This window comes from Haliotis rufescens, unplaced genomic scaffold (genome assembly GCF_023055435.1).
Source record: "Haliotis rufescens isolate VD_foot unplaced genomic scaffold, xgHalRufe1.0.p SCAF_1, whole genome shotgun sequence".
Lineage (NCBI taxonomy): Eukaryota > Metazoa > Mollusca > Gastropoda > Lepetellida > Haliotidae > Haliotis > Haliotis rufescens.
Window position 1 is genome coordinate 61,920,729 of NW_025963779.1, and position 24,602 is coordinate 61,945,330.

General features: G+C 46.0%; 1 protein-coding gene across 5 annotated transcripts; it reads left to right on the forward strand.

Annotated features, from left to right (window-relative positions):
• The first annotated feature begins 66 nt into the window (after positions 1 to 66).
• Positions 67 to 23,454, forward strand: LOC124145029 (vesicular glutamate transporter 3-like). Of its 5 annotated transcripts, none has more exons than XM_048399070.1 (13): positions 67 to 308; positions 1,694 to 1,848; positions 4,392 to 4,567; positions 5,411 to 5,553; positions 9,301 to 9,415; positions 12,779 to 12,866; positions 14,620 to 14,706; positions 14,824 to 14,960; positions 15,790 to 15,939; positions 17,199 to 17,331; positions 19,910 to 20,020; positions 20,461 to 20,585; positions 22,726 to 23,454. In XM_048399070.1, the coding sequence occupies exons 3-13, from the start codon at positions 4,406 to 4,408 to the stop codon at positions 23,017 to 23,019; spliced, it is 1,545 nt and encodes a 514-aa protein (XP_048255027.1). In that variant the 5' UTR covers positions 67 to 308; positions 1,694 to 1,848; positions 4,392 to 4,405; the 3' UTR covers positions 23,020 to 23,454. The 5 variants fall into 5 exon arrangements, with proteins under 5 accessions (XP_048255027.1, XP_048255019.1, XP_048255012.1 ...); XM_048399062.1 differs by lacking the exon at positions 1,694 to 1,848 and adding an exon at positions 9,851 to 9,871 and having other exon boundaries at positions 9,301 to 9,394; XM_048399055.1 differs by lacking the exon at positions 1,694 to 1,848 and adding an exon at positions 11,052 to 11,072 and having other exon boundaries at positions 9,301 to 9,394.
• Positions 23,455 to 24,602: the final 1,148 nt, after the last annotated feature.

Below are 24,602 nucleotides of genomic sequence, written 5' to 3' on the forward strand. Positions count from 1 at the left end.
TAATATGGAAGTCACGATGTAAGGCATTGATATACAAACCCGGATGTTGATGTGAATACACTCAGGTTGGGGAACACATTCGCCCTCCAGCGTCAACTGTGTGGATATTCCCGCGGAGCTCTGTTTTCTAAGAAGTGGACCACACACCTACGCGGAGTGTCTACGCGGGTTGAAGGATTCCTGGAAAGCGGGAGCTGTCTCGTGCTATAAGTGCACTGGTATATACCGTTATACTGCAAATAGGGTGTGAAAGGGTCAGGCGCAGAAATCTCCCAAACTCAAAACTCTCTACCCTTGATTCATACGAGGTAAGTGTACTTATCGTATCTCAAATGGTGAACATTGTTCGACCTACTACAGTTTAGGTCCAGACGCCGGATGTAATGCCTTGGGTGAAAATGTGATATATTTGGTAATCTTTTAACAGCGAGACTGATTGAATTATATATATACCTGATACCCGAATACCATCTAATTTTTCACCCTGGGTCCCTCTTAACCTGATTCCCGAATACCATCTAATATTTCACTCTGGGCCCCTCCTATATCTCTGCTAAGTCCCTAATATCCAATAAACAGACCCACGAATTCCCGCGTACCAAAAGGTGAGGTCAGGTGAAATGGGGTTTAACGTCGAGTCCAAGATTATTGCACTTGCATAGCGTCGTGTGTGTGGCTGCTTGTACAAGTTCAGACTGATGTCGATTTATAGTGCTTGCCCACTGAGAGACCATGTTGTAGTTTAACATGAATGGGTCACTCAGACACAGTGTACTGACTCCGAGCCGACCAGTCCTTGTTTAGCACCTTAATGTGCAGCACCAGACAGGGTAACAACAAGTACCATCTTTTAACGTCTTTTGGTATGACGCGGACTGTGATTGAACCCCGGACCTTCCGCTCTCCGGGCGGACGCTCTACCATTAGACCACGGAGGCGGTCCTCATACCAAAAGGAAGCTACTCGTATTTAGAGGGTATTCAGAACTCAGAAGTGGGGTTCACGGAACGCAAATAAAGTCGTATTTGGTACACAGATTTAACATTTTTAAAAAACATTATTTGATCTTTTCGATATTTTTCAGTAATTTAACTTTAACTCGCATCCTTTTCTCAATACTTTTGAGTTTAGAGTGCAATTTAGAGTGAAACATTAGATGGTATTTGGGATTCAGGAGAAGGGGAAGCTGGCATCCCACAAAAGGGGGTTTGCAGCCTTTATACTGAACACGAGCCGGTCATTCTTTGTTTTACCCCCTTAACGCCGAGCGCCAGGCAAGGTAACAACAAATATATTCTTTTTACATCCATTCGTCTTTACCGACATTGCGTTCTCAGGACAAACTCTCTATCCACTACACCACCGAGGCAGTCTCATAGTGTTGGCAGAATATTGACGATGTCCTCAACATTTTTAACACGTTGATGTTCCAGGTCAGTCTGATACAGGATACTATTTGAAAATATACGTTTTTTCGGTTTCGAATCATGCACGCGAAAGTGTTTCTGTCACATGCCCGGTTTACTGTTACCTTGAGTGACATCACACCTAAATCTACACGTAAATGCTTACTGACTGTTACAAGCTGGATTTGAACTTGCCTTTTATCCAGAGCTGTGATGTTATCAAACAGATTCATGATTGTAATACTGGTGGTTATAAACATCTAGTGACGTCATCCTATTGTTCTAAGAAGGGGCGTTATATAGAAAACCCCACTGCCCGAGGGATATTCAACAGAAAGACTTCCTGCCCGAGGGATATTCAACAGAGACTCCCTGCCTCAGAGATATTCAACAGAAAGACTCCCTGCCCCGGGGATATTCAATAGAAAGCCTAGCTGATCAGGTATATTCAACAGAAAATCTGATTTATGATATTTATATTTCATTTGAACACAATCCATTTGACACATTACAATTCTAACTTCAGGGTATATCCTGAATGGTGTATGCCAAGTGATGTAGTTCAATACACGTATGCCAGCAAGATATATTTTACGCCCGTTTCCTAAGGTTTCATTGAGTGAGTGAGTGAGTGAGTATGGTTTTATGCCGCTTTTAGCAATATTACAGCAATATCACGACGGGGGACACCAGAAATGGGCTTCACACATTGTACCCATGTCGGGAATCGAACCCGGGTCTTCGGCGTGACGAGCGAACGCTTTAACCACTAGGCTACCCGACCGCCCCTAAGGTTTCATTGAAGTGTGTTCGAAACATACAATTGTTGATACTTGTGTCAAATTCTTTCGGCTTTCAACACAGATAAAACATTGTCCCATGGATTTGGCTTAGAATGTAAACCTCTTTTTCTCGAATTCGTTTTCCCACCCTTCCTCTCACAGCGGCCGTCGGACCGTGTGATGTCCCCTTTCCCTCGTGTTTATATACTCAACCAAGCCATGGGAATAGTGTTTTAACCTTACATACTAAATCCGTAATTGTATGACCTCAAACTATCCCGCTTTAATGACCCGAGTCAAACCGCTTTAGCAAGGAATACATTATATTAAGATGATGTTCCTGTATGTCATATTCACCACAAATGTATGATGCTTCGCATATGTTAACTTTAATCAGTCCAAACTCAACATTAGATGCAAATGAATTGATATACATGTGTAGTTCAAAAATAAAATCTCAAAGCAGGTCTTACTTATGATTTAAAGGAAAAATCTAAAAAGCAAAACCTCAAAGCAGGTCTTACTTCGGAAGTGAGCCCTCCCAATGTATTCAAGTATTCAAGGTGATTAAGTCCAACTTACTCAAATAAGAAAACCCCGAATAGAACAATGGGATGGCGTTACCGGAAGTTATAATCACGGAAGGGGGAAGTAGGGCTAGAAGTATTCTGAGGTATATGGCGAAATAGAACAGGACATCTATATCTTCAAATCGTGGTAATAAATTAATTACAGTCAAACTGAAACAATGCCATCACTTGCCAAGTACAACAGTCACATTCCACACACACACACACACACACACACACACACACACATATATATATATATCTATATCTATCTATCTATATATATATATATATATTTGATGTCATTAGTAACACTGTCAGCGACACCCATGGAAAAAGTCAAAACCGATACGTATTCCTCACTTAGATCCGGCACAGTTCAGGCAGAGTTTATACTTGTCCCTTACCAGACACCATGACGACGTACAAAGTGAGGCTGTACCTGTCCCGCACAACACCCTCCCATACACCGTTCAAAACCTGTCCAGGGGCACGGGTGGCCCAGTCGTCTAAGGCGCCGCGATTCTCTGTGCAGAGTTGCGTCCTTTGGGCACGACAGAAACCTATGATTGTTGCTTCGAATCCCGGTTCGCCCCGATTATGTTTCTAGGTTTGTCAGCACCTTACCCGTGCTCGTGGGTTTCACCGAAGTGGTAAACGTCTGAGACCTGCATCACCCCGCTTTCCTCCCACATTAAGCTGGCACGCCGCGATATAACTGGAATACTGTTAAAACCACTCACTCACAACCTGTCCTGCTCCGACCATCGTGGCGGACGTGTTACAGAAATTAAACTCGATTTATGAATCATGAATGAGTTAAAGGGATAACACCAGGGATATTATTTGTATTGATTTACTGAATTGCTGATAATGGTGTCGAATATTAGATTGTTTTGTTCAATTATTAATATCATATCACAAACGTATTTCGACTGAAACACATGTTTGTGTTGGTAGACAAGACACGTTGGTCATATTATCTTAATTATCGGAGTTGACATATATCAAAAGATGGTAATCGAATTAATTTCGTGTCACCAAAGGCACCTGTTTGTCTTACATGACAGGAGTATGTAGATGGTATTCCGTTCTCCAGAATGTTTCCATAAACAAGGTGAGGTGAGGTGAGGTGAGGTGAGGTGAGGTGAGGTGAGGTGAAATTGGGTTTAACGTCGCGTCCAAGATTATTGCACTTATATAGCGATGTGCATGTATGTGTTTGTGTGTGTGGCTGCTTGTGCTAGCTCACTGAGATACAATGCCGCAGTTTAACATGAATACTCCATTCAGATACAGTTTACGGACTCCGAGCCGATCAGTCCTTGTTTTAGACCCTTAATGCCAAGCGCAAGACAGGTTAACAACAAGTACCATCTTTTATCGTCTTTTGGTATGACGCGGCCGGGGATCGAACCCCGAACCTTCCGCTCCGGGCGGACGCTCTACCACTGGACCACAGAGGCGGTCTTCCACAAACAAATGCCGAGATGTTGATCTGTCGTTCACGACATCGGTATAACTGCACTGCGGTCTTACCTAACTTTCTTCAAGACAGCTATATATACAGTACACGTCATTGTTTCCGGATGTTTATGACATGATGTCCTTACATAATGTGAGTGTTTTTCCAGGTCAAGAGATTGCGATGGCCTGCTGCGTTGACTGCCCCAAACGCTACTTGGTGGTGTTCCTGGGGTTTATCGGGCTTCTTGTTTCCATTGGTTTCCGCACATGTTTTGCTTTAGTCATGGTTCACGTGACCAATCACACATCAGCAGAACGTGAGGATGATTCCTTGTTTCGCAATGTAAGTGTTCAGAAGGGCTGCGATATTTATTTAGAGATAAAACAATGATGCATCATTTTGATTGACGTAGTACAAACTGAGGGAAGCAGTGATCGAAGGCTTTACTATCGTAACCAATGAGGAGTGCTTTATCCGACTTATGAACCGTAGAAATAACTTTTGTTAATATTTGTTCAATATTATGAATAAAATTGCGTTACGGCAGTCAAAAGAAACGCTCGTATAATTTTTCTGTCTAGGAAATATTCGCTGAACGTGGCACCTTCTAATGAACCACATATATTTTACCAGTTCTGTGGTCCAATTGTTAGAATGCATGACTACTGATCTAGAAACCCGTGAAGATCCGGGTTAGCATTAGTCTTCAGCAACCCTTGCTTGTCGTAAGTTGCGACTAACGGGATGGAGTGGTCGGGCTCTGTTCAAATGATACAGGGGCGGTCGGGCAGCCTAGTGGTCAAAGCGTTCGCGCGTCACGCCGAAGACCCGGGTTCGATTCCCCACATGAGTACAATGTGTGAAGCCCATTTCTGGTGTCCCCCTAAAAGCGGCGTAAAACTATGCTCACTCACTCACTCAAATGATACACAGGTTGTAGGAGACTTTTACCATTACCTCTAATACTGACAAATGCGTTACAGTTGCGGATGTGTATGGTTGGGTCGAGTAATGTATTGACGTTGGCAAGATGGTAAGAAATATTCCCTGTTTCTAAGGTATGGCATATTCTCTGTCATGCTGGTTGTCGTAAATATGTTATATCTGGTAATTAAAACACATATTTACATATTTTTGTTCAGTTCTTTCATAACTCCTACGGATATTCTTTATTCTCCGTGACAGTGCACAACAACAGGCACCTCTCGAGACCTGCAGCTGAACATAGATCCAAGTCACGTGTTCCTTTTGCATACTGTATTCTACTGTGGTGGCTTCGTAACTCAGATACCAGGCGGTATTCTGGCTACCAAATACTCCTCTAAGTGGTAAGTTGTATCCTTCAACAATGGCGGTCTCGTCACTCAGATACCTGGCGGTATTCTGGCTACCAGATACTCCTCTAAGTGGTAAGTTGTATCCTTCAACAATGGCGGTCTCGTCACTCAGATACCAGGCGGTATTCTGGCTACCAAATACTCCTCTAAGTGGTAAGTTGTATCCTTCAACAATGGCGGTCTCGTCACTCAGATACCAGGCGGTATTCTGACTACCAGATACTCATCTAAATGGTAAGTTGTATCCTTTGACAATGCAGGTCTAGTCACTCAGTTACCTGGCGGAATTCTGACTACCAGATACTCCTCTAAATGGTATGTTGTATCCTTTGACAATGGGGGTCTAGTCACTCAGATACCAGGCGGTATTCTGGCTACCAAATACTCCTCTAAGTGGTAAGTTGTATCCTTTGACAATGGCGGTCTCGTCACTCAGATACCTGGCGGTATTCTGACTACCAAATACTCCTCTAAGTGGTAGGTTGTATCCTTTGACAATGGCGGTCTCGTCACTCAGATACCAGGCGGTATTCTGGCTACCAAATACTCCTCTAAGTGGTAGGTTGTATCCTTTGACAATGGCGGTCTCGTCACTCAGATACCAGGCGGTATTCTGACTACCAGATACTCCTCTAAGTGGTAAGTTGTATCCTTCAACAATGGCGGTGTAGTCACTCAGATACCTGGCGGTATTCTGGCTACCAGATACTCCTCAAAGTGGTAAGTTGTGTCCTTTGACAATGGCGGTCTCGTCACTCAGATACCTGGCGGTATTCTGGCTACCAGATACTCCTCTAAGTTGTAAGTTGTATCCTTTGACAATGGCGGTCTCGTCACTCAGATACCTGGCGGTATTCTGGCTACCAAATACTCCTCTAAGTGGTAAGTTGTATCCTTGAACAATGGCGGTCTAGTCACTCAGATACCTGGCGGTATTCTGGCTACCAGATACTCCTCTAAGTGGTAAGTTGTATCCTTCAACAATGGCGGTCTAGTCACTCAGATACCTGGCGGTATTCTGGCTACCAGATACTCCTGAAAGTGGTAAGTTGTGTCCTTTGACAATGGCGGTCTCGTCACTCAGATACCTGGCGGTATTCTGACTACCAGATACTCCTCTAAGTGGTAGGTTGTATCCTTTGACAATGGCGGTCTCGTCACTCAGATACCAGGCGGTATTCTGGCTACCAAATACTCCTCTAAGTGGTAGGTTGTATCCTTTGACAATGGCGGTCTCGTCACTCAGATACCAGGCGGTATTCTGACTACCAGATACTCCTCTAAGTGGTAAGTTGTATCCTTCAACAATGGCGGTGTAGTCACTCAGATACCTGGCGGTATTCTGGCTACCAGATACTCCTCAAAGTGGTAAGTTGTGTCCTTTGACAATGGCGGTCTCGTCACTCAGATACCTGGCGGTATTCTGGCTACCAGATACTCCTCTAAGTTGTAAGTTGTATCCTTTGACAATGGCGGTCTCGTCACTCAGATACCTGGCGGTATTCTGGCTACCAAATACTCCTCTAAGTGGTAAGTTGTATCCTTGAACAATGGCGGTCTAGTCACTCAGATACCTGGCGGTATTCTGGCTACCAGATACTCCTCTAAGTGGTAAGTTGTATCCTTCAACAATGGCGGTCTAGTCACTCAGATACCTGGCGGTATTCTGGCTACCAGATACTCCTGAAAGTGGTAAGTTGTGTCCTTTGACAATGGCGGTCTCGTCACTCAGATACCAGGCGGTATTCTGACTACCAGATACTCCTCAAAGTGGTAAGTTGTATCCTTTGACAATGGCGGTGTAGTCACTCAGATACCTGGCGGTATTCTGACTACCAAATACTCCTCTAGGTGGTAAGTTGTATCCTTCAGCAATGGGGGTCTCGTCACTCAGATACCTGGCGGTATTCTGACTACCAGATACTCCTGTAAGTGGTAAGTTGTATCCTTGAACAATGGCGGTCTAGTCACTCAGATACCTGGCGGTATTCTGGCTACCAGATACTCCTCTAAGTGGTAAGTTGTATCCTTCAACAATGGCGGTCTAGTCACTCAGATACCAGGCGGTATTCTGACTACCAGATACTCCTCTAAATGGTAAGTTGTATCCCTCAACAATGCCGGTCTAGTCACTCAGATACCTGGCGGTATTCTGACTACCAGATACTCCTCTAAATGGTAAGTTGTAACCTTTAACAATGCCTGTCTAGTCACTCAGATTCCTGGCGGTATTCTGGCTACCAGATACTCCTCTAAATGGTAAGTTGTAACCTTTAACAATGCCTGTCTAGTCACTCAGATTCCTGGCGGTATTCTGGCTACCAGATACTCCTCTAAATGGTAAGTTGTAACCTTTAACAATGCCTGTCTAGTCACTCAGATTCCTGGCGGTATTCTGGCTACCAGATACTCCTCTAAATGGTAAGTTGTAACCTTTAACAATGCCTGTCTAGTCACTCAGATTCCTGGCGGTATTCTGGCTACCAGATACTCCTCTAAATGGTAAGTTGTAACCTTTAACAATGCCTGTCTAGTCACTCAGATGCCTGGCGGTATTCTGACTACCAGATACTCCTCTAAATGGTAAGTTGTAACCTTTAACAATGCCTGTCTAGTCACTCAGATGCCTGGCGGTATTCTGACTACCAGATACTCCTCTAAGTGGTAAGTGGTATCCTTCAGCAATGGGGGTCTCGTCACTCAGATACCTGGCGGTATTCTGACTACCAGATGCTCCTGTAAGTGGTAAGTTGTATCCCTCAACAATGCCGGTCTAGTCACTCAGATACCTGGCGGTATTCTGACTACCAGATACTCCTCTAAATGGTAAGTTGTATCCTTCAACAGTGGTAGTTGGACATACAGTCGCGGTGGTACAACTCGTCAAGCGGGTCACTGCTGCACCATCACCTGCATCACTGATGTACATTGTCGGAACTGAATACATACAGCTTGTATGCATAAACAAGCCACTACAAGATGATACAGATAAAACACTATACAACAGCCACAGTAAGAGAAACAGAAACCTGCGCCATCTTGCTTCTCTGATAACCTGCCTTGATGATGGCAGAATGAGGTTCATGTTCATAAACCCACTTCCGGTAACAACAGGAATTATCTAGAAAGAATTCTCATTGTTCTGTAATGTCTTGCGATTATGACAATCAATTTCTTACATTTTTTTTTTCATTGTGTGATTTATGTCCTTGTTTTTGGTTCGGCTCCCATTAGTGTCGGCGTCCGTGTTCCCGTCCTATTCCGAGCCATAATTTGACAACCTTCACATATTCATTTGTCAGCTTAACTGGTTCCTTTATCTTGTTTGACATTTGTCAAAAATGTAATTTTTATGTTTCCATGGACAAACAATTCTAGGCTTCGTTTCCGAGCCATGGCCCTGTCAAACAATCTTTGCATAAACTTTTGCCTTTTCATATCATACAAATTTCTTTTTTTTAAATTTTAATTTGTGTATCCATGGAAACTATTTGGACTAAGTCTCAAACAAATAGCGTCTTTTCACGCCAAAACTCTACAACTAATGTATATTTCTGCATGAAACCATGATCTTTCCAGACGATAATTTGCTAGTATTGTTTACAAACACATTGACAGTAACAACTTGAAATAATGTATCCAAAAAAGGAGGGGAGGCGGTTTCTGGTCGTTTCTAGTCGTACATTGTTTTCCCCTTTCACCGGGCGTATCATTTCACATTGTCTCCTCCTCTCCCAGGGTGTGTGGACTGAGTATTGCGGTGAGCAGTGTGCTGTTCCTGGTGCTTCCCACGGCCATCAAGTACAACCTCCCAGCTGTGTATGTCATCAGGGTCCTCCAGGGTCTAGCCGAGGTAGGTTGTCGTCACACAGCTGTATATGTCATCAGGGTCCTCCAGGGTCTAGCCGAGGTAGGTTGTCGTCACACAGCTGTATATGTCATCAGGGTCCTCCAGGGCCTAGCCGAGGTAGGTTGTCGTCACACAGCTGTATATGTCATCAGGGTCCTCCAGGGTCTAGCCGAGGTAGGTTGTCGTCACACAGCTGTGTATGTCATCAGGGTCCTCCAGGGTCTAGCCGAGGTAGGTTGTCGTCACACGGCTGTGTATGTCATCAGGGTCCTCCAGGGTCTAGCCGAGGTAGGTTGTCGTCACACGGCTGTGTATGTCATCAGGGTCCTCCAGGGCCTAGCCGAGGTAGGTTGTCGTCACACAGCTGTGTATGTCATCAGGGTCCTCCAGGGTCTAGCCGAGGTCGGTTGTCGTCACATAGCTGTGTATGTCATCAGGGTCCTCCAGGGCCTAGCCGAGGTAGGTTGTCGTCACACAGATGTGTGTGTCATCAGGGTCCTCCAGGGCCTAGCCGAGGTAGGTTGTAGTCACATAGCTGTGTATGTCATCAGGGTCCTCCAGGGCCTAGCCGAGGTAGGTTGTCGTCACACAGCTGTGTATGTCATCAGCGTCCTCCAGGGTCTAGCCGAGGTAGGTTGTCGTCACACAGATGTGTGTGTCATCAGGGTTCTCCAGGGCCTAGCCGAGGTAGGTTGTCGTCACACAGCTGTGTATATCATAAGGGTCCTCCAGGGCCCAACCGAGGTAGGTTGTCGTCACACAGCTGTGTATGTCATCAGGGTCCTCCAGGGCCATGCCGAGGTAGGTTGTCGTCACACACCTGTGTATGTCATCAGGGTCCTCCAGGGCCTAGCCGAGGTAGGTTGTCGTCACACAGCTGTGTATGTCATCAGGTTCCTCCAGGGTCTAGCCGAGGTAGGTTGTCGCCACACAGCTGTGTGTGTGTCTTTAGGGTTCTCCAGGGTCTAGCCGAGGTAGGTTGTCGTCACACAGCTGTGTATGTCATCAGGGTCCTCCAGGGCCTAGCCGAGGTAGGTTGTCGTCACACAGCTGTGTATGTCATCAGGGTCCTCCAGGGTCTAGCCGAGGTAGGTTGTCGTCACACAGCTGTGTGTGTGTCATCAGGGTTCTCCAGGGTCTAGCCGAGGTAGGTTGTCGTCACATAGCTGTGTATGTCATCAGGGTCCTCCAGGGCCTAGCCGAGGTAGGTTGTCGTCACACAGATGTGTGTGTCATCAGGGTCCTCCAGGGCCTAGCCGAGGTAGGTTGTCGTCACACAGCTGTGTATGTCATCATGGTCCTCCAGGGTCTAGCCGAGGTAGGTTGTCGTCACACAGATGTGTATGTCATCAGGGTCCTCCAGGGTCTAGCCGAGGTAGGTTGTCGTCACACAGCTGTGTATGTCATCATGGTCCTCCAGGGTCTAGCCGAGGTAGGTTGTCGTCACACAGCTGTGTATGTCATCAGGGTCCTCCAGGGTCTAGCCGATGTAGGTTGTCGTCACACAGCTGTGTATGTCATCAGGGTCCTCCAGGGCCTAGCCGAGGTAGGTTGTCCTCACACAGCTGTGTATGTCATCAGGGTCCTCCAGGGCCTAGCCGAGGTAGGTTGTCGTCACACAGCTGTGTATGTCATCAGGGTCCTCCAGGGTCTAGCCGAGGTAGGTTGTCGTCACACAGATGTGTGTGTCATCAGGGTTCTCCAGGGCCTAGCCGAGGTAGGTTGTCGTCACACAGCTGTGTATGTCATAAGGGTCCTCCAGGGCCCAACCGAGGTAGGTTGTCGTCACACAGCTGTGTATGTCATCACGGTCCTCCAGGGTCTAGCCGAGGTAGGTTGTCGTCACACAGCTGTGTATGTCATCACGGTCCTCCAGGGTCTAGCCGAGGTAGGTTGTCGTCACACAGCTGTGTATGTCATCAGGGTCCTCCAGGGTCTAGCCGAGGTAGGTTGTCGTCACACAGCTGTGTATGTCATCAGGGTCCTCCAGGGTCTAGCCGAGGTAGGTTGTCGTCACACAGCTGTGTATGTCATCAGGGTCCTCCAGGGCCTAGCCGAGGTAGGTTGTCGTCACACAGATGTGTATGTCATCAGGGTCCTCCAGGGTCTAGCCGAGGTAGGTTGTCGTCACACAGCTGTGTATGTCATCAGGGTCCTCCAGGGCCTAGCCGAGGTAGGTTGTCGTCACACAGCTGTGTATGTCATCAGGGTCCTCCAGGGTCTAGCCGAGGTAGGTTGTCGTCACATAGCTGTGTATGTCATCAGGGTCCTCCAGGGTCTAGCCGAGGTAGGTTGTCGTCACACAGCTGTGTATGTCATCAGGGTCCTCCAGGGCCTAGCCGAGGTAGGTTGTCGTCACACAGATGTGTATGTCATCAGGGTCCTCCAGGGTCTAGCCGAGGTAGGTTGTCGTCACACAGCTGTGTATGTCATCAGGGTCCTCCAGGGTCTAGCCGAGGTAGGTTGTCGTCACACAGCTGTGTATGTCATCAGGGTCCTCCAGGGCCTAGCCGAGGTAGGTTGTCGTCACACAGCTGTGTATGTCATCAGGTTCCTCCAGGGTCTAGCCGAGGTAGGTTGTCGCCACACAGCTGTGTGTGTGTCTTTAGGGTTCTCCAGGGTCTAGCCGAGGTAGGTTGTCGTCACACAGCTGTGTATGTCATCAGGGTCCTCCAGGGCCTAGCCGAGGTAGGTTGTCGTCACACAGCTGTGTATGTCATCAGGGCCGGACCTAAAATTATACGCATGGTGTCAGGCGACCAAGCAAATACTAGTATCAGGTAAGAAACTAGTTGTAATGTGCGAGAAATCAAACATGACACGTTTCGCCATAAACACAATATTCCTCTAATCACTGGTAATTTTTTCGCTACCATTGCGCATATGCACTTTAAGGAAGACATTTGAGTGAGTGAGATGGGTTTAACGCACCTTTTAACAGTATTCTAGTTTTATCACGGCGTATCAGCTTAATGTGGGAGGAAAGCCCGAAGTGATGCAGGTTTTAGACGTTTACCACTTCAGTGAAACCCACGAGCACGGGTATGGTGCTGACAAACCTAGAAACATAATCGGGGTGAACCGGGATTCGAACCCACAATCATAGATTTCTGGCATGTTCCAGGGACACAACTCTGCACAGCGGCTTGCGGCGCCTCAGACGACTGGGCCACCCATGCTCCCTGAAGACATTTGGAGTACAACCCTGGCCTTGAATATAAGCCAGTTCTTTGAAATAATAGAAACCATTTGTCTGTGGAACAGATTGATACTTTCACTGTAATTTTTATGTGGAACATAATGAACTCAATACTGATATGTCTGGCTTATGATACATAGTAATATCTACATGTGACTGTGTTTCAGGGCTGCTCGGTGCCTGCTCTGAATGGCGTCATATCTGCCTGGGCCCCCAAAACGGAGAGAAGTCGGATGATAACCATAGCATACGCTGGTAAGTGCTCTAATTGTTAACAATAATAGTACATACGCCCGCACGCCAGCACGCCCGCACGCCCGCACGTACACACACACACATAAACACAGACACATGTTAGATGTTACGTGTCAAGTCCTGGATCGATTAATCAAAAAACAGGCTTTACGAACTCGAGGCCAAACAGCCACTCAAATCGATGTTGACTAAAGCCAGGGATACTAATCTGCATGTTCGGCGACAACATGTTTACTACCGTTAACAAATCGACACATTCTACTTAGATGCCAATGGTGTTTAGAGCGTACAGACTGGGGGAACTGTCGATGGTTTCGTGTAATGTTTGTTGATGATCCAAATTCTGAGTGTTTTGAGGCATCCTAACGAACGTCATGCGAACGAAAACGTAATCAAGACAACATGACAGATTTGAAGGAGGGGAATGTCTGTCATGGTTGGTTTGTTGTTTAACGCCGCACTCAGCAATATTCCAGCTTTATGACGGCGGTCTGTAAATAATCGAGTCTGGACCAGACAATCCAGTGATTAATACCAAAAGCATCGATCCACGCAATTGGGATCGATGATATGCATCAACCAAGTCAGCGAGCCTGACCACCCGATCCCGTTAGTCGCCTTTTACGACAAGCATAGTCTCCTTTTATATTACGGCAAGCATGGGTTGCTGAAGACCTATTCTACCCCGGAATATTCACGGGTGACATTGGTTGGGATCACAAAGGCTGCCAGAACGCCACCGCATATCCTCCATGGAATGGTCACTAGACAGCATAGTCGAGACATGATCGGGCGGCATGATCCATTATTCATCAGTTTATCTAAGACGTTCAAGTTTTGACTACACACCCTGTCGTCTGTCTTGGTTGTTTACCCTTACAATGCACCGTCAACATGTCGATTCCTCTTTGTATTTCAGTAATCATCTATTCCAAATATATACCCTTTTATTCTGGAGAGTATATTGTAAAATCGCGTAAGAAAATGTACCAGTACTGTACACGAATGCTGGATGACTAGCTCATAATGCAAATATGTACTGTAACACTATGTAACACTATGTTACACTATGTAGCAATATTGCAACTCTACTCTTCCAGTAACCCGTGAAGATCCGGGGTAGAATAGGTCTTCAGCAACCCATGCTTGTTGTAAGAGGCGACTAACGGGATCTGGTGGTCAGTTTGTTGGTTGATGCATGTCATCGGTCCCAATTGTGTGGATCGATGCTCATGATATCAGTCACTGGATTGTCTAGTCCAGACTCGATTATTTACAGACCCATATGTCAGTTCATTTACTGTAACAAACGTGTAACAATAGCATACAACTTAGTAATATTGTAATATTTTATTTTTATGCGTTCGATGTGTAAGCATATACTAATATCCAAGTATTTTCACACATTTATTGTGTGTTATAAATATTATTGTTTTTTTTATAAACAATTGACATTAAACATTTAAAGTTGACTTAATGAGCAAACGATATGCTGTTATAAAGTAGACACAATGTATGGATAACAACTTCTTTAATTACTGTAAAGGCGACGTTTCGGTATAGATCCCTATGCCGTTGTCAAGCAAAACTGTCTTGTTTGACAACGGCATATTGATCTATACCGAAACATCGCCTTTACAGTAATTAAAGAAGTTGTTATCCATAAAGTGTCTACCTTGTCATCCGTCAACTTCTAAGTAATGCCTTTCACAATTGACATGCTGTTAGCTCCACTGGAAATTTCACAATGCAGGTGCATACATCAGCCCCGCCATCGGCCTCATCACAACGGGCGCTTGTTCCTGCTACGTCAGCTGGAACAGCATCATCTACATCTACGGTACGTGTCTACTTACGTCTTGGTAATTGTGGGGCTATATTTGAAATACATTAAATTATGTTCAAATTGTTTGTACCTATTTCATCATATCAACTGTTTTTTGCCCTGGCCCTGCAGGTGCGTGTGGTGCGGTATGGTCACTGGTCTGGATGGCCTGTGTCTATGACAAGCCGACACTTCACCCTAGACTGGGGGAGCGTGAGAGAGGACTGTTCAACACGGACCACGTCGCCATTAACAGCCCTGAGGCGGAGGTACGGCACCAATCTGTGTATTAAATCAACAAGACGTCAGCAAACTACAAACGTCTGTACAACCCACATCCACAATGACACACAACGCTTTCCTCGATGTCTCATCGATTACAAACCGTGTGTTTGTTATGTTTCAACAATTCTTCATTGAGGGCCAGGGTGGTCGGGTAGCCTAGTGGTTAAAGCGTTCGATTTCCGACATGGGTACAATGTTTGAAGCCCATTTCTGGTGTCCCCCGCCGTGATATTGCTGGAATATTGCTTAAAGCGGCGTAAAACCATACTCACTCACTCAGGGCCATAATATGAAGGTGTGACAACAGACGTTGGCTAATGACAAACTTACGCATTCATTATAAAGTCCCTTTAGTTTTGAGGTGAGGTGAGGTGAAATGTGGTTTAACATTGCGTTCAAGATAATTGCACTTATACAGCGACGAGCATGCACGCGCGTGCACGTGGCTGCTTTTACTCGCCCGGACTAATGCCGGTTTACATCGGTTTACAATGCCAGTGAAAGTCCACCGAGATACCATACCGCAGTTTAACATGAATGCCCCACTCAGACACAGTAAACTGACTCCGATCTGGCCACTCCTTGTTTTAGCCCGTTGATGCCCAGCGCCTGACAGGGTTACAAGTAGTTCTATCTTTTAACGTCTTATCGTATGACGCAGCTGGGGATCGAACCCTTAACCTTCCGCTCTCCAGGCAGACGCTCTACCACCAGACCACAGAGGCGGTCCTTTATATTGTGTCGCCTATTATAAGTTATGAGTAATTGAAAAAGAACGGGTAGTGTTTCATTTATTCCGTCTCAATCTTGTAGGAGGAGATTATTCCGTGGAGGGGTATCCTGACGTCACTTCCCGTGTACGCCATCATTGTCGGCGCCTTCTGTCGGAACTGGATCTTCTCAATGTTGATAACACAGCAACCCCAGTACTTCAAAGAGGTGTTCCACATGACCACAGCTGAAGTAAGTATGTCCGTAGTAAAAGTAAGTTTGCATAAGGGTTATCAGGTATACCCACAGCTGATGTAAGTATGTCTGTAGTAAAAGTAAGTTTGCCCAAAACTTATCAGGTATACCCACAGCTTATGTAAGTATGCCCTCAGCTGATGTAAGTATGCCCACAGCTGATGTAGGTATGTCCATAGTTAAAGTAAGTTTGCCCACAGCTGATGTAAGTATGCCCGCACGGCGGGGGACACCAGAAAATGGCTTCACACATTGTACCCATGTCAGGAATCGAACCAGGGTCTTCGGCGTGACGAGCGAACGCTTTAACCACTAGGCTACCCGGCCTTCACAGCTGATTTAAATATACCAACAGCTGAAGTAAGTATGCCCAAGGCTGATGAAAGCTTTCCGTTTGCCCACATTAACCACATGTATTCCGTGAATACGACTTATTCAGTTTCTCACTTATAACGTGTAATAGGTTTGTTTATTTAGTATAGTGTTAATGCCCAAATACTTGATACAACCGACAAAAAGATGCAACAACACTCACACTTGAACAGGCTCATACATGTACATATTGGAATGGGACAATAATTCGTCACGAAATGTTGGACATATAGATACTTAATCACTGATAGGGTACATTTACATATCTATACATACCAGCTTCATCTCATTTGAAAATCAGTTAATGGAGGTAATATATCGTCTACTGCAGTTCGATGTCACCGACGGTACTGGCACTGACACTGCTGTGCTTACCGTCACTGTCACTGCTGTGCTTACTGTCACTGTCACTGCTGTGCTTACTGTCACTGTCACTGCTGTGCTTACTGTCAATGTCGGTGCTGTGCTTACTGTCAATGTTGTGTTTACTGTAACTGCTGTGCTTACTGTCACTGTTGTGCTTACTGTCACTGCTGTGCTTACTGTCACTGTTGTGCTTACTGTCACTGCGGTACTTACTGACACTGATGTGTTTACTGTCACTGCGGTACTTACTGACACTGCTGTGTTTACTGACACTGCGGTACTTACTGACACTGCTGTGTTTACTGTCACCGCGGTACTTACTGACACTGCTGTGTTTACTGACACTGCGGTACTTACTGACACTGCTGTGTTTACTGTCACTGCGGTACTTACTGACACTGCTGTGTTTACTGTCACTGTCACTGCTGTGTTTACTGTCACTGCTGTGCTTACTCTCGCTGCCACTGCTGTGTTTACTGTTTACTGTGTTCATGTTGTGATGTGTACACGTGTTTCAGATCGGGTTTCTGTCGGCTGTACCCCACGTCCTGATGACAATTGTGGTGATAACGGGCGGTGTTGTAGTAGACAACTTAATCAGACGAGGCCTATTTTCTACAACGGTAGCCAGGAAGCTCTCGGAATCAGTTGGTAGGTCACTGATTTGTCACCACCCACCATGTCTCAGGCATAGGCCGTGCGTACAACTCCGTGAATCCCCGTTCCCAAAAACGCCGCTGTCTCAACAAGCAATAACCACATTTCAGTGAGTGCGTGAATCGTTTTAATTTAACGGCGCATTTACCAGTATGTCAGTTATTTCACGGGCGTGTCAGCTTTCTAACGGTAGGATATCCCACTTGATGCATGGTGAAGCCCAGAAGTACGTGAATGGCATAAGACGTTTCTTTAATACGATACATACCACAATACTTCTTACCTCGCGAAACCATGAATACCACCACACTTACCTCGCGTTACGATCCATACCACCACACTTACCCCACGATACCATGAATACCACCACACTTACCTCGCGTTACGATCCATACCACCACACTTACCCCACGATACCATGAATACCACCACACTTACCTCGCGTTACGATCCATACCACCACACTTACCTCGCGATACCATGAATACCACCACACTTACCTCGCGTTACGATCCATACCACCACACTTACCCCACGATACCATGAATACCACCACACTTACCTCGCGTTACGATCCATACCACCACACTTACCTCACGATACCATGAATACCACCACACTTACCTCGCGTTACGATCCATACCACCACACTCACCTCACGATATGATACCATTATATGCTTCCGTCACGATACGATGAATACCTTCATACCTACTACACGATACGGTGCATACCACAATATCTACCTCATGCTACGATTCATACCACCAAATACTGGCCCCACGATACCATGAATACCACCAAACAAACTTCACGATATTATGAATACTATCACACTTACCTCACAGTACAATGGGTTTGTTGTGGTAATTAACCCTATCCCCTGTGTGATCATATGAAGAAACAAGTTGCAGGTAACCCAGCTAACAGTTTCAAGTCGTGTGGTCATATGAAGGAAGTGGCCCGTGAAGGTCCGGGTTAGAATAGGTCTTCAGCAACCCATGTTTGCCGTAAGAGGCGACTAACGGGATCTAGTGGTCACTATCGCTGACTTCATCCAATTGCTTAGATCGATGCTCATGAAGGAACCATTTCTTGGTTCGGTGTGGAAATTATATCTGTCAACAGTGAGATCATATAAAGGGTCCTGTTGCAGGGTTCGGTGTGGTAATTATCCCTGTCGCCTGTGTGGTCACATGAAGAGTCTAGTTGCAGGGTTCGGTGCGATAATTACCCCTGTCCCATGTGTGGTCACATGAAGGGTCCTGTTGCAGGGTTCGGTGTAGTGATTACCCTTGTCCCCTGTGTGGTCACATGAAGGGTCCTGTTGCAGGGTTCGGTGTAGTGATTACCCTTGTCCCCTGTGTGGTCACATGAAGGGTCCTGTCGCAGGGTTCGGTGTAGTGATTACCCTTGTCCCCTGTGTGGTCACATGAAGGGTCCTGTTGCAGGGTTCGGTGTGGTAATTATCCCTGTCCCCTGTGTGGTCACATGAAGGGTCCTGTTGCAGGGTTCGGTGCGATAATTACCCATGTCCCCTGTGTGGTCACATGAAGGGTCCTGTTGCAGGGTTCGGTGTGGTAATTACCCCTGTCCCCTGTGTGGTCACATGAAGGGTCCTGTTGCAGGGTTCGGTGTAGTGATTACCCTTGTCCCCTGTGTGGTCACATGAAGGGTCCTGTTGCAGGGTTCGGTGTGGTAATTGCCCCTGTCCCCTGTGTGGTCACATGAAAGGTCCTGTTGCAGGGTTCGGTGCGGTAGCTACCTCTGTTCCCTGTGTGGTCACATGAAGGGTCCTGTTGCAGGGTTCGGTGCGGTAGCTACCTCTGTTCCCTATGTGGTCACATGAAGGGTCCTCTTGCAGGGTTCGGTGTGGTAATTACCCCTGTCCCCTGTGTGGTCACATGAAGGGTCCTGTTGCAGGGTTCGGTGCGGTAGCTACCTCTGTTCCCTGTGTGGTCACATGAAGGGTCCTGTTGCAGGGTTCGGTGCGGTAGCTACCTCTGTTCCCTGTGTGGTCACATGAAGGGTCCTCTTGCAGGGTTCGGTGTGGTAATTACCCCTGTCCCCTGTGTGGTCACATGAAGGGTCCTGTTGCAGGGTTCGGTGTGGTAATTACCCTTGTCGCCTGTGTGGTCACATGAAGGGTCCTGTTGCAGGGTTCGGTGTGGTAATCACCCTTGTCGCCTTTGTGGTCACATGAAGGGTCCTGTTGCAGGGTTCGGTGTGGTAATTACCCCTGTTCCCTGTGTGGTCACATGAAGGGTCCCCTTGCAGGGTTCGGTGTAGTAATTACCCCTGTCCCCTGTGTGGTCACATGAAGGGTCCTGTTGCAGGGTTCGGTGCGGTAGCTACCTCTGTCCCCTGTGTGGTCACATGAAGGGTCCTGTTGCAGGGTTCGGTGTGGTAATTACCCTTGTCCCCTGTGTGGTCACATGAAGGGTCCTGTTGCAGGGTTCGGTGTGGTAATTACCCTTGTCGCCTGTGTGGTCACATGAAGGGTCCTGTTGCAGGGTTCGGTGTGGTAATTACCCTTGTCGCCTGTGTGGTCACATGAAGGGTCTTGTTGCAGGGTTCGGTGTGGAGGCAACCTGTGTAATGGCCATCGCGTTCATGGACGACTGGAAAAAGGCTTTCGTTCTACTCTGTGTGGGGGTCGGATTCAGTGGCTTTGCAATCTCAGGTAAAACATCCACGTAAATATCCCAGTGTATGTCAGGTTTCGCCATATTTCATTTTGAAAAAAATATTTTTGTTATCAATGTCAACAATTTTCCGTTATATCCACATATTAAATATGTTAGGCCTTTAGAAGGGCTACAATGTGAAACGTCTTGTCCCCACGTGAATGTGTGTTTGAAGAATGGACCACAATGGGAAAAACTTATTGACATTACAAGCAGTGTCTGTTATAGGTTTAGACTGTAATTGGAAACAGAATGTTGACATTTTAATATTTATCCCCAGAATGTTTTGTGAGGTTTTGCGTGGTCAACAGAGCCAAGTCCAACGCACCACTCTAATTCCAAGTATGCTAAACAAACACTACCCATTTTTGTCAAGTCTTTTCATATGTCTATTTATTCTTTATTCAATAATCAATATCTGCTTTTTACCCATCAGGTTACCAGGTGAATCCTCTTGACCTAGCCCCCAAGTATGCCAGCGTAGTGACAGGTCTGGCTAGACTGGGGATGCTAGGTGCCGTCCTCAGCACCCTAGTTGCCTACTTCGTGAGGGACATGGCCGTAAGTTATACTGTCACTCCCCAACCTTTGTTAAGATGCCACAGCCTTCAGGCCCCGGTTCTCTGTTATTCTCTTTGAGATGAATCGAGGGAAGTTTGTCCCCTGATATAAGTTAGGCCTCCGGTGTCTCTGTGTCCTCTGATACAAGCCCGGTCCCCAGTACCCCTGTGTCCTCTGACACAAATTAGGCCGCCAGTACCCCTGTTTCCTCTGACACAAGTTAGGCCGCCAGTACCCCTGTTTCCTCTGATATAAGTTAGGCCGCCAGTACCCCTGTTTTCTCTGACACAAGTTAGGCCGCCAGTACCCCTGTGTCCTGTGACACAACTTTGGCCGCCAGTACCCCTGTGTCCCTGTCCTCTGATGTATGATAGTTCACCTGTACACGTATGTCCTCCGATGCAGTGTCCTTCTCAGCACCCTGATTGTCTTCAGATGTTGGATAAGCCGACAGTACCCCTGTATGTCTTCTGATAATGCATAAGCCCCCACTACCCCTGTATGTCTTCTGATGTTGGATAAACCCCCAGTACCCCTTTATGTCCTCTGATGTTGGATAAGCCCCCACTACCCCTATATGTCCTCTGATGTTGGATAAGCCCCCACTAGCCCTGTTTGTCCTCTGATAATTGATAAGCCCCCAGTACCCCTGTATGTCCTCTGATGTTGGATAAGCCTACAGTACCCCTGTATGTCTTCTGATAATGGATAAGCCCCCACTACCCCTGTATGTCCTCTGATGTTAGATAAGCCCTCAGTACCCCTGTATGTCCTCTGATGTTGGATACGCCCCAAATACCCCTGTATGTCCTCTGATGTTGGATAATCCCCCACTACCCCTGTATGTCCTCTGATGTTAGATAAGCCCCCATTACCCCTGTATGTCCTCTGATGTTAGATAAGCCCCCACTATCCCTGTATGTCCTCTGATAATTGATAAGCCCCCAGTACCCCTGTATGTCCTCTGATGTTGGATAAGCCCCCACTACCCCTGTATGTCCTCTGATGTTGGATAATCCCCCAGTACCCCTGTACGTCCTCTGATGTTAGATAAGCCCCCACTACCCCTGTATGTCCTCTGATATTGGATAAGCCCCAACTACACCTGTATGTCGTCTGATGTTAGATAAGCCCGCACTACCCCTGTATGTACTCTGATGTTGGATAAACCCCCACTACCCCTGTATGTCCTCTGATGTTGGATAAGCCCCCACTACCCCTGTATGTCCTCTAATGTTGGATAAGCCCCCACTACCCCTGTAGGTCCTCTGATGTTAGATAAGCCCCTGATATCCCTGTATGTCCTCTGGTGTTGGATAAGCCCAAACTACACCTGTATGTCATCTGATGTTGGATAAGCCCCCACTACCCCTGTATGTCCTCTGATGTTGGATAAGCCCCCACTACCCCTGTATGTCCTCTGATGTTGGATAAGTCCCCACTACCCCTGTATGTCCTCTGATGTTGGATAAGCCCCCACTACCCCTGTATGTCCTCTGATGTTGGATAAGTCCCCACTACCCCTGTATGTCCTCTGATGCTGGATAAGCCCAAAGTACCCCTTTATGTCCTCTGATGTTGGATAAGCCCCCACTACCCTGTATGTCCTCTGATGTTGGATAAGTCCCCACTACCCCTGTATGTTCTCTGATGTTAGATAAGCCCCCACTACCCCTGTATGTCCTCTGATGTTGGATAAGCCCACAGTACCCCTTACGTCCTCTGATGTTGGATAAGCCCCCAATATGTTGTCCTTCAAAACAGGAAAGGTCTCCATTCCCCCGTGGTTCCATCGATGCGGGATATGTACCCAATACCCCTGTGTCTCTGAACTAAAATAACACAATATTGGAATATATTATTCGTGATATAATAATGTTTCCAATTTAAATTATTTCGACCATTGCAACCAAATTCCAGGAAGTTCTATTATTGGGTATTTGTAACTGAATCGACGATAGAATGGGAGAAAACGTGAGACATCGTATTTCCGGCTTAGTTTACGAGAAAATACACGTGGTAATTTTAATCCCTGCATATAAGACAATGCTTTTTCAGATGCTATTGTTTTAGCTCTAACCGTCATGATTATGTTATTGCAATATGAACTGGTTGTAACAGTACCTATCTCTGCCCATAGTCTGACCATGCTGACATCGAAACGGCTTGGAAACGACTCTTTATCATCGCCGCCTCCATCCACTTCGGTGGCGTCATCGTCTACGCTGTCTTCGCATCTGGACAGCGACAGCCTTGGTCAGGGTCCTCGTCAACGTTGTCAGTCTCCATTCCTCAACCAGTCGCTAATGACGACGACGATGATTACGAGACCACAAGACTGTTACGGAGGCGCTTACGGCTTCATCGACCTCAGCTTGTGGATGCCGACAGTTATGAGTATGGTTCAACAACTAGATTCCTCAATACTATTTGATATATATACGTAGATACATGTCGCAACCATGTTGTCAAACGTGTCATTCAATACACCAGTATATTGAAGACCCCTTATCAGAAACTGACCGATTTTATTTAGACAACTGCGTTATTGTGAAATGTTATCAATTTTGACGACGACTGCAATGCTTGTATATTTTTGTAGATTATTACATACGAATGAGATAAACTGAGTGTTGGGATTGTACAGATTGTTGTGCTAGTATTGCATCACACATACCACTCAGCCCAAATCGTGTACCGAGGTTTTAAGGGATGTTGAGAGTCACAAAGCACAGCGAGAGTTAATTGTTTGTTGGGTCTGTAGGGGTTATGGCGGTGGTGCGAGTTTTTATATGTATATATGGAACAGCAGTGGTCTGTGAAAATCTCCCATTGTCGTGGGGCTGTGTACATATCGTTGGTAAATAAATCTGATGAATATGTTCTTTGTTTCACTGAGTCAGTGTCTGAGTTTTTACGCCGCTGTTAGTGTCACCTCGGTAAAACCATAAGCATGCTTACGTGATATACGGCTTGATATGAACTTAAGGCATATTTGGAAAGCAGATTTACGGGTTCGAGATCACTTTTATACAACTTATTGAACATTAATGTTCATTTCAAAAGTGATTTGAACGATTGACTCTGCCTGACATCAACAAATGACACGAATCAACATGGCGTCCACCTGATCAACAACTAATACCGACATACAGTTAAACAGCGTGAGTTATCCTTACCCTACATCAAGACTTACATCTGGTACTGACAGTCCCCCTGCTAACACAATACTCTCACAAAATCAACAAGCACCTGATTGGCACAAAACTATCATTACACTTTGTAGTAATGAGAGGAAAATGGAGCGGAGGTTTAGAGAGTTGAACACACTTGTGAGCCAGATGCATGAGAGAGTGAAGAGAATCTGTGTGAATCATGGAGAAGATGATCGGTGTTGTAAAGTTTGTTTGTTTGTTGTTTAACGCCGCACTCAGTAATATTCCAGCTATATGACGGCGGTTTGTAAATAACCGCGTCTGCCCAAGACAATCGACATCGACCCACGCTATTGGAATATGATGACATGCAGCGAGCCTGACTACCCGATCCCGTTAGTCGCCTCTTATGACAAGCATGGGTTGCTGAAGACTTATTCTACCCGGGATCTTCACGGGTAGTGTTGTAAAGTAGAGAGTGTGGGCTAAGGACGGGCGAGTGGGTGAAGTACTGGCGAGGATAGTACTGGTTTCATGGGTACTCAGTATGAGAAGGCAAAGAAAAAAGAAAAGAGAACGTGAATAGACTACAAAAAGATCGTCATGGTGGTATAAATGGATGCACAAAGGCGTTGACTATTTTCATAATTAGGTGGGGAGGATGAAGAATAAGAATAAGAATAACCTAATATGCCATGGGATCTGGGAGGGGAAAATTTGAGGAGATTATCTCAAACTTTATCAGAAAGTAGTTGGAAGTCACAGAGAAGATTTTTCAATACTCAGATCACGCGTCAGGTATTTCTGTGGAAAAAATAATATAATATCTGAATCACAGGCAGGATTTAGAAAAGGCTATCAA

Bases quoted from the DNA above. Each gene is read 5' to 3' on its own strand.
- LOC124145029 (XM_048399070.1), top strand. From the start codon at position 4,406: ATGGCCTGCTGCGTTGACTGCCCCAAACGCTACTTGGTGGTGTTCCTG. The intron at 9,416-12,778 runs GTAGGTTGTCGT...ACTGTGTTTCAG, and splicing joins TCCTCCAGGGTCTAGCCGAG to GGCTGCTCGGTGCCTGCTCT. The intron at 15,940-17,198 runs GTAAGTATGTCC...CACGTGTTTCAG, and splicing joins TCCACATGACCACAGCTGAA to ATCGGGTTTCTGTCGGCTGT.